Source organism: Hemitrygon akajei, unplaced genomic scaffold, assembly GCF_048418815.1.
Source record: "Hemitrygon akajei unplaced genomic scaffold, sHemAka1.3 Scf000067, whole genome shotgun sequence".
NCBI lineage: Eukaryota > Metazoa > Chordata > Chondrichthyes > Myliobatiformes > Dasyatidae > Hemitrygon > Hemitrygon akajei.
The window spans coordinates 3,270,177-3,280,246 of NW_027331953.1; the positions used below are offsets into that span (position 1 = coordinate 3,270,177).

The 10,070-nt window shown below is 46.5% G+C and overlaps 2 protein-coding genes across 2 annotated transcripts; both read right to left on the bottom strand.

Annotated features, from left to right (window-relative positions):
* Window positions 1-738: 738 nt before the first annotated feature.
* Window positions 739-5,589, bottom strand: LOC140722018 (uncharacterized). Its single transcript, XM_073036830.1, has 3 exons — window positions 5,520-5,589; window positions 3,778-5,238; window positions 739-764 (listed from the first exon to the last, which is right to left on the bottom strand). Exons 2-3 carry the CDS (start codon window positions 5,069-5,071, stop codon window positions 739-741), a joined length of 1,320 nt encoding a protein of 439 aa, XP_072892931.1. The 5' UTR covers window positions 5,072-5,238; window positions 5,520-5,589.
* Window positions 5,590-5,829: 240 nt separating this feature from the next.
* Window positions 5,830-9,585, bottom strand: LOC140722019 (uncharacterized). Its single transcript, XM_073036831.1, has 3 exons — window positions 9,425-9,585; window positions 7,724-9,143; window positions 5,830-5,836 (listed from the first exon to the last, which is right to left on the bottom strand). The coding sequence occupies exons 2-3, from the start codon at window positions 8,974-8,976 to the stop codon at window positions 5,830-5,832; spliced, it is 1,260 nt and encodes a 419-aa protein (XP_072892932.1). The 5' UTR covers window positions 8,977-9,143; window positions 9,425-9,585.
* Between the last annotated feature and the right edge of the window lie 485 nt (window positions 9,586-10,070).

Here is a 10,070-nt window from a genome sequence, read left to right on the forward strand (position 1 = left end):
ACTCAGTACCGCATTTGACCTGCCAGAACCGGAACGCTGTCCAGCCATTGGTCTGTGCATATGTCCATCTGTTCCTTTTGCGGCCGATCAACCTGACAGCCCACAAAACGGCGGGGATCCTGTCGAATGCTGGTTGTCTAACCCAATGTCAATCACACTACTCTCCGCCTTCCCCTTGAATGATTTGCTAATGTAATGAAATGGGGCGGGTTTTGGTTAAAAGGCGTTTGACAGATCAAATTAAAGTCGGATTCCCGCCACTAACTGGACTGGAGTGTGGTGCAGAGAATTAGAAAAAAAAACCTTCACTGCTACTTTTTTGAATAAAATTCTCTCCCTTCTTGTTTCACTCCGTTCCACCATTAAGCTAACAGTTACGCATTCTGCAGTGGTGTTTCCTTAATGCTCATTATCCCAACAGTCTTGCTATAATTCTCAATCCCACCAACCCCTTAGCTTCTGATTTGCCGGGTGGAAGGTCTTTATCCACCGCTGGAATTGTATCAGCTTTTATAACTCAACCTCTCCGTGCAGGTGGAGCCCCATAAAACTCATAAGAAGTGGGCCAATGAGTTTCCAACAGTAAATCTGACAGATCGCTAGAATAAATTGTTTTAAGAATCATCAAAACCGAAAAGGCATGTGAATAAATTAGAGCTTTACACGGACAAATTTCCTCCACCCAGTGTAAGCCTAAAATGATGGCAACAAATTCTTCTCTATGTACTGATATAATTTTTAGTAAGTTGATTCTTTGTCGTTACCTGTAATTAAGGCACAGAAACAGCCAGAGGAACATCTCAGTTGTTATCTTTTGATTCTTCTGCAACAGTTAATATATCATAATAGTTTTCCAAAATACACTGATGAACCAACAGACTCTCGGACATTGCAGAATTCTCAACTTATTAAGCTCTGTGATCTAAAATCAGCTAGTCAGAGGCAGAACAAGATGTGGTTTCAGAGAACGTGACACTGGGGGACATTGCGTAATCCCACAATCCCATCTTCCCAGCGCGATAAGATCCCAGCCACCTAAACTTGAAAACACTCCTCGTGTGATGTTGCCAACCGTCCTCGAACACAACTTCAACAGGATGGTAATTTATTTGTCCCGTCTAATGAATCCAGTTAATATCAACTGCAATCTCCGCAATTATACTTGGCTCATTTCAACCAGTAAAGCTGAAACAGGGGACCACCTCTGTAACGTTCTCGCCCGGGTGTAACGAACCCGAATTAAACGTCGAGGTAAACCGGAGTCAATGAAAACAAGGGCGCAGTAAGATTAACCATTTACTGTTCACTCTTCACATTAACGTATGGTGAAAACTGTTGATAAAACAATACAAGATTGGTACAGTGTTTGTTTCCTTCTAAATATCACATTTACATCGTGAATACTTGCAAAGGTAAAACTACAATAACTACATTACATTAAAGTGCAGCATACAGTCAGAATCTACCTGCTCCATTGACTGCTTTAAATACACTTCAACACAAACTATCCCGACTCTTTAACTAACGAAAACATAAACCTTAGCGACCGTCGTTACTTTTAACAGAATCGGCGTTAACATTTTAATTCAACATATCGATTATCTAATGACTTACAGCGTTGCTTTCACTGTGTTTTTGGTGCGTGGAGAAAACTTAACTAGCGCTGTGGCGCCACATGTGAGCGACCCCCACCCTTGCGTTTATCCCAAACCGGTATTTTTCCACAAGACGCTGCGAACCCGGATGTGATGTCATCGCAGCCGCGATATATTACAAACAAATGAATTTACTTAAGCAATCCTAACTTTAACTAAAAAATGCTAACAAATTACTAAGCGAAAATATTATAAACAAAATAACTGCCATAAAGGCAGCACTCTCCCTGCTTGACCTTCGTAATGTCACAATGAACATAATACAAACTTCAGTCTCTAAATCAGTCGCTAGGTAGAAGTAGAATGACTTCTGTAACTGGCCTTTGGTAAATTTTCACATCGCCTTGGTCGGTAGTTTTCAACTCGACTTTCCTGACATGTCCATCCCTACTAGGGAATGTGGCAGTAATTCTGGCCATTGGCCAGCAGTTGTGGGCGATTTGCTTGTCCCTGAGCAGGACTAAATCTCCAACTTTAAGGCTCCTTCTCCATTGCTTTGTGTACAGGTCCTTATCAGAGAAATCCCCTGGTGGAGGGGCAGCTCCTGCCTTCTGCGTAAGGAGCATTGATGGCGAGAGTATGAAGGGGTTTTCCGGGTCTGAAGACACGGGTAGGAGTGGTCGTGCATTTATAATGGCTGTGACCTCTGCCATTAGTGTGCACCGTACCTCGTGGGTCGATCGGGTGCGTTGCTGCATCTCAGGTTTCCTTTTCAGGGTTTTTTGCAAGGACGTGAACCGCATGACTGCCTGCTCTTTGTTGTTTGGCAAGCACTGGCGTGGTTCTTTGAAAGGTAGTGGGGCGACCCCATTATTCGCTTTGTCTCTGAAGACCTTGGTGTCCTCTGTTTTTAAGAAGATGGCGTCTTGAGCCGATTGAGCAAGTTTATTATCATGCTCCGTTTGAGAGAAGACTGACTGACCCAGCGTCTCGTCAGTTACTTTGCGCTTGTTAAAGCCTTGTTGTGCTTCCTGGACACACATGGAACTTGTGCGGGGTTGAAAAATCGTATGGCGGCTACTCTCTAGCACATTGGTCTTGAGTGTGTTAACCGTTGATTTGTGTTCGTTGCCAGGGCACACCTCTCTTATCACCACCCAGCCCAGATCCAGGCGTTGGGCAAAGGGGGCGTCGTGTGGTCCATTGACCTGCTGCCTAACCTTGTGTACCCGGAGAACATCCCTCCCTAATAGCAGGAGTATTTCTGCTTCTGGATCCAGCTCTGGGATGTGTTTGGCGATGTGGTGGAGATGTGGTTGGTGTAGCACCGCACTTGGCGTCGGGATCTCAGTACGGTTATTCAAGATTTTCTCGCACTCTACGAGTGGAGGGAGACAGATGAGGACTTTACCATCCAGGGACTCGATCTGGAAGCCTTCGGCCCTCCTTCCGTAAGTTTTCATGTTGCCTGAGCAAGTTCTAAGGTAGTATGGGAACTGCTCACTCTCAATGTTCAACAAGTTAAAGAACTTTGGACTGACTAGCGAGCGGTTGCTCTGATCGTCCAGAATTACGTAGGCTTTGATGGCCTTGTCTTTGGCTCCCTTAGGGTACACCTTAGTGAGACAGATCTTTGAACAAGAACGGCTTGCCTGAGCTTGACCGCAAACTTCCGTACAGCTCGAGCTGACAACAGTTGTCCTGGAGTGAGCTTCTCCCTCCCCGCCGTCCTGTTGTGGGGGTGAAGGAGCGTTGTCGGTTTGCGGTGACGGGCCAGGATGCATGGCCCAGTCGTGATTAGTGCTATCACATTCCAGGCACTTCACGGCGATCGTACACTCTCTCGCACAGTGAGAGGTCGAGGAACAGCATCTAAAGCATATTCCTTTCTCCTCGAGGAGGGCCTTCTTCTCTTCGAGGGGTTTTTCCCTAAACGTTCTGCATCTTTTGAGGGGGTGGGGTTTGTTATGCAATGGACAATTCTTGCTAGAGTCGTTGTTAGTTGTAAGGACTTCAGTCTTAAGCGCTGAGACTGGTTTAGTGATGTTGGAATTATTCGAAGTGGATTTATCTGGCTTGGTGTAAATTGTACTGCTTCCTGGACCTATGAGGCTAGGATCGTTTCGCTTCTTCGCCTCCTTGCACACGAACCTGGTGAAATACTCGAAGGGAGGGAATTGACCTTCGTGTTCTTCCTTGTAATCTGAGGCAACGGACAACCACCTGTCCTGCAGCCCAAATGGAAGTTTGTCCACGAGTTGTCTAATCCCGTTTGGAGTGTCTAGGTATACTAGACCAGCTGAGTGGCCATCTTCTTTGGCGCCTTGAATCTCCATGAGTAAATCTCCGAATTCTCTTAGCTTGGTGTGGTCCTTGGCTGACACCTTAGGAAAATTTCCCAAACGTTGGCATAGCGCCGCCTCAATAATTTCGGGGGCTCCGTAGCCCTCCTGAAGTCTCTCCCATGCTTTCTTCAATGCTAGCTCGGGTTTGTTGATGTACACTGAACGCATGCGTCTCACCTGTTCGCATGATTCTTTTCCCAGCCATTTTGCCATAAGATCCAACTCCTGGGTTGCTCTGAGCTGGACTCCGTCGATAGCGTTGGTGAAAGTGGAGTACCATGCACGGTAATTTTCAGGTTTATCGTCGAACCGGTATAGTCCTGAAGTGACGAGATCCCGTCGTGCGAAATACCGTGCTGCGGATTCGTCTGCAGGTGGCGTGCGGGCTGAGGGAACATGTCCACAGGTACATGACTGAGGGCGTACATCTGTTATGGGATTTGCTGGTCTGGACTCAGTCTTTGCCTCTCTTCTCCCCAAATCCGGTAAGTTCGGTGTCGAGAAGTACTTGTCGTGAGCCCTTGCATTCCTGGGTTCATCGCGGAGTTGCGAGGGTAAATTATCTTCCTCGGATGGACGTGATGCCGTCGGGCCTCTCCAAGACTCCTCGTGAAGTGGGACGTTATCGAATAAGTAAAGAGAGGAAGAAAGAGTCTTCCATTCCATTTGAGATTGGACATAGTCCCTTGTACGTTCCAATCCGATCTTTTCTGAGGTAGATTTTCCGTCCTTCGGATCATGCATTTCTTCGGCGTCTTCTATTAACTCTGCTTCCACCTCGGCAGCTGCTGCTTCTCGTTCTAGCTTCAGCGCTTCTAACCGTGCCTCTACCCTTTTCCTTTCCAATTCGTTTTCGGCTTCTCTGGCAGCCGCTTCCTTCTGGTTTTCGGCTTCTCTGGCAGCCGCTTCCTTCTGGTTTTCGGCTTCTCTGGCAGCCTTTTCCTTCTGGTTTTCGGCTTCTCTGGCAGCCGCTTTCATCTTTACTTCTAATTCTTCTTTGGCAAAGCGCGCTCGCACCTTGGCGGCTTCTGCTTTCGCTCTTGCTTGGGTGGCCTTACTTGATGCCCTACTGCCCCTATCGCAGGATGACGATGACTTTGACAACGACTTGATGCTGGATCGGGTTGACATGGCTGCACTTTAAACACCTGATAATGCCGCTTTTTCACTATAACGTTCTCGCTCGGGTGTGAAGTAACGCCGAGGTAAACGTCGAGATAAACCAGAATCAATGCAAACGAGACCGCAGTAAGATTAACCATTTACTGTTCACTCTTCACATTAACGCATGGTGAAAACTGTTGAAAAACAATAGAAGATTGGTACAGTGTTTGTTCCCTTCTAAATATCACATTTACATTGTGAATACTTGCAAAGGTAAAACTACAATAACTACATTACATTAAAGTGCAGCATACAGTCAGAATCTAGCTGCTCCATTGGCTGCTTTAGATACACTTCAATACAAACTATCCCGACTCTTTAACTGACGAAAAGGTAAACCTTACCGACCGTCGTTACTTTTAACAGAATCGGCGTTAACATTTTAACTCAAAATACCGATTATCTAATGACTTACAGCGTTGCTTTCACTGTGTCTTTGGTGCATAGAGAGACCCTAGTCAGCGTTATGGTCGCACATGTGAGTGACCCCCACCCTTGCGTGAATCTCAAACCGGTAATTCCCCACAAGACGCGGCGAACCCGGATGTGACGTCATCGCAGCCGCGATGTATTACAGACAAATCAATTGATTTAAACAATCCTAACTTTAACTAAAAAATGCTAACAAATTACTACGCGAAAATATTATAAACTAAATAACTGCCATAAAGGCAGCACACTCCCCGCTTGGCCTTCGTAAGGTCACAATGAACATAATACGAACTTCAGCCTCTAAATCAGTCGTTAGGTAGAAGTAGAATGACTTCTGTAACAGGCCTTTGGTAAATTTTCCCATCGCCTTGGTCGGTAGTTTTCAACTCGACTTCCCTGACATGTCCATCCCTACTAGGGAATGTGGCAGTGATTCTGGCCATTGGCCAGCAGTTGCCGGCGATTTGCTTGTCCTTGAGCAGGACTAAATCTCCAACCTGAAGGTCCCTTCTCCATTGCTTTGTGTACAGGTCCTTATCGGAGAAGTCCCCTGGTGGAGGGGCAGCTCCTGCCTTCTGCGTAAGGAGCATTGATGGCGACAGTATGAAGGGGTTTTCCGGGTCAGGAGACACGGGTAGGAGTGGTCGTGCATTCATAATGGCTGTGACCTCTGCCATTGGTGTGCCCAGTACCTCGTGGGTCGATCGGATGCTATGCTGCATCTCAGGTCTCCTTTTCGTGGTTTTTTGCAAGGGCGTGAACCGCTTGACTGCCTGCTCTTTGTTGTTTGGCAAGCACTGGCGTGGTTCTCTGAAAGGTAGTGGGGCGACCCCACTATTTGCTTTGTCTCTGAAGACCTTGGTGTCCTCCGTTTTTAAGATGATGGCGTCTTGAGTCGATGGAGCAAGTTTATTATCGTGCTCCTTATGAGCAAAGACAGACTGACCCAGCGTCTCGTCAGTTACTTTGCGCTTGTTAAAGCCTTGTGGTGCTTCCTGGACGCACATGGAACTTGTGCGGTGTTGAAGAATCATATGGCGGCTACTCTCTAGCACATTGGTCTTGAGTGTGTTAACCGTTGATTTGTGTTCGTTGCCAGGGCACACCTCTCCTATCACCACCCAGCCCAGATCCAGGCGTTGGGCAAAGGGGGCGTCGTGTGGTCCATTGACCTGCTGCCTAACCTTGTGTACCCGGAGAACATCCCTCCCTAATAGCAGGAGTATTTCTGCTTCTGGATCCAGCTCTGGGATGTATTTGGCGATGTGGTGGAGATGTGGTTGGTGTAGCACCGCACTTGGCGTCGGGATCTCAGTGCGGTTATTCAAGATTTTCTCGCACTCTACGAGTGGGGGGAGACAGATGAGGACTTTACCATCCAGGGACTCGATCTGGAAGCCTTCGGCCCTCCTTCCGTAAGTTTTCATGTTGCCTGAGCAAGTTCTAAGGTAGTATGGGAACTGCTCACTCTCAATGTTGAACAAGTTAAAGAACTTTGGACTGACTAGCGAGCGGTTGCTCTGATCGTCCAGAATTACGTAGGCTTTGATGGCCTTGTCTTTGGCTCCCTTAGGGTACACCTTAGTGAGACAGATCTTTGAACAAGAACGGCTTGCCTGAGCTTGACCGCAAACTTCCGTACATCTCGAGCTGACAACAGTTGTCCTGGAGTGAGCTTCTCCCTCCCCGCCGTCCTGTTGTGGGGGTGAAGGAGCGTTGTCGGTTTGCGGTGACGGGCCAGGATGCATGGCCCAGTCGTGATTAGTGCTATCACATTCCAGGCACTTCACGGCGATCGTACACTCTCTCGCACAGTGAGAGGTCGAGGAACAGCATCTAAAGCATATTCCTTTCTCCTCGAGGAGGGCCTTCTTCTCTTCGAGGGGTTTTTCCCTAAACGTTCTGCATCTTTTGAGGGGGTGGGGTTTGTTATGCAATGGACAATTCTTGCTAGAGTCGTTGTTAGTTGTAAGGACTTCAGTCTTAAGCGCTGAGACTGGTTTAGTGATGTTGGAATTATTCGAAGTGGATTTATCTGGCTTGGTGTAAATTGTACTGCTTCCTGGACCTATGAGGCTAGGATCGTTTCGCTTCTTCGCCTCCTTGCACACGAACCTGGTGAAATACTCGAAGGGAGGGAATTGACCTTCGTGTTCTTCCTTGTAATCTGAGGCAACGGACAACCACCTGTCCTGCAGCCCAAATGGAAGTTTGTCCACGAGTTGTCTAATCCCGTTTGGAGTGTCTAGGTATACTAGACCAGCTGAGTGGCCATCTTCTTTGGCGCCTTGAATCTCCATGAGTAAATCTCCGAATTCTCTTAGCTTGGTGTGGTCCTTGGCTGACACCTTAGGAAAATTTCCCAAACGTTGGCATAGCGCCGCCTCAATAATTTCGGGGGCTCCGTAGCCCTCCTGAAGTCTCTCCCATGCTTTCTTCAATGCTAGCTCGGGTTTGTTGATGTACACTGAACGCATGCGTCTCACCTGTTCGCATGATTCTTTTCCCAGCCATTTTGCCATAAGATCCAACTCCTGGGTTGCTCTGAGCTGGACTCCGTCGATAGCGTTGGTGAAAGTGGAGTACCATGCACGGTAATTTTCAGGTTTATCGTCGAACCGGTATAGTCCTGAAGTGACGAGATCCCGTCGTGCGAAATACCGTGCTGCGGATTCGTCTGCAGGTGGCGTGCGGGCTGAGGGAACATGTCCACAGGTACATGACTGAGGGCGTACATCTGTTATGGGATTTGCTGGTCTGGACTCAGTCTTTGCCTCTCTTCTCCCCAAATCCGGTAAGTTCGGTGTCGAGAAGTACTTGTCGTGAGCCCTTGCATTCCTGGGTTCATCGCGGAGTTGCGAGGGTAAATTATCTTCCTCGGATGGACGTGATGCCGTCGGGCCTCTCCAAGACTCCTCGTGAAGTGGGACGTTATCGAATAAGTAAAGAGAGGAAGAAAGAGTCTTCCATTCCATTTGAGATTGGACATAGTCCCTTGTACGTTCCAATCCGATCTTTTCTGAGGTAGATTTTCCGTCCTTCGGATCATGCATTTCTTCGGCGTCTTCTATTAACTCTGCTTCCACCTCGGCAGCTGCTGCTTCTCGTTCTAGCTTCAGCGCTTCTAACCGTGCCTCTACCCTTTTCCTTTCCAATTCGTTTTCGGCTTCTCTGGCAGCCGCTTCCTTCTGGTTTTCGGCTTCTCTGGCAGCCGCTTCCTTCTGGTTTTCGGCTTCTCTGGCAGCCTTTTCCTTCTGGTTTTCGGCTTCTCTGGCAGCCGCTTTCATCTTTACTTCTAATTCTTCTTTGGCAAAGCGCGCTCGCACCTTGGCGGCTTCTGCTTTCGCTCTTGCTTGGGTGGCCTTACTTGATGCCCTACTGCCCCTATCGCAGGATGACGATGACTTTGACAACGACTTGATGCTGGATCGGGTTGACATGGCTGCACTTTAAACACCTGATAATGCCGCTTTTTCACTATAACGTTCTCGCTCGGGTGTGAAGTAACGCCGAGGTAAACGTCGAGATAAACCAGAATCAATGCAAACGAGACCGCAGTAAGATTAACCATTTACTGTTCACTCTTCACATTAACGCATGGTGAAAACTGTTGAAAAACAATAGAAGATTGGTACAGTGTTTGTTCCCTTCTAAATATCACATTTACATTGTGAATACTTGCAAAGGTAAAACTACAATAACTACATTACATTAAAGTGCAGCATACAGTCAGAATCTAGCTGCTCCATTGGCTGCTTTAGATACACTTCAATACAAACTATCCCGACTCTTTAACTGACGAAAAGGTAAACCTTACCGACCGTCGTTACTTTTAACAGAATCGGCGTTAACATTTTAACTCAAAATACCGATTATCTAATGACTTACAGCGTTGCTTTCACTGTGTCTTTGGTGCATAGAGAGACCCTAGTCAGCGTTATGGTCGCACATGTGAGTGACCCCCACCCTTGCGTGAATCTCAAACCGGTAATTCCCCACAAGACGCGGCGAACCCGGATGTGACGTCATCGCAGCCGCGATGTATTACAGACAAATCAATTGATTTAAACAATCCTAACTTTAACTAAAAAATGCTAACAAATTACTACGCGAAAATATTATAAACTAAATAACTGCCATAAAGGCAGCACAGTTAATATGTTAAAACATTTTGGGTTGATGTTTGTCAATTTATAGATCAATATATTAACATGGATTTAACTTTTTGTTTTGAAATTGTCTTATTTGGTTTTACTAATAATACCAAATCTCATAGGGATCATTTCCTTACCATACATATTTTGTTGATTTACAGCAAATTTTATATCCATAAATGCAATCACAGCAATAAGAAACCTTCATTTATATTTTTTACATCAGACTTCAAACTATACGTTTATACTCTGAAAGCTTCCCATAATCAGAAAGCTGTAAAGACTGTACAAATCTGTCAAAGTTTTGCGTTATCTCTGTAAATGTTCCTGTTTTGTGACTCCTCTTATATACAGTTCCTTCTGTCCAACAGTATTTAGAG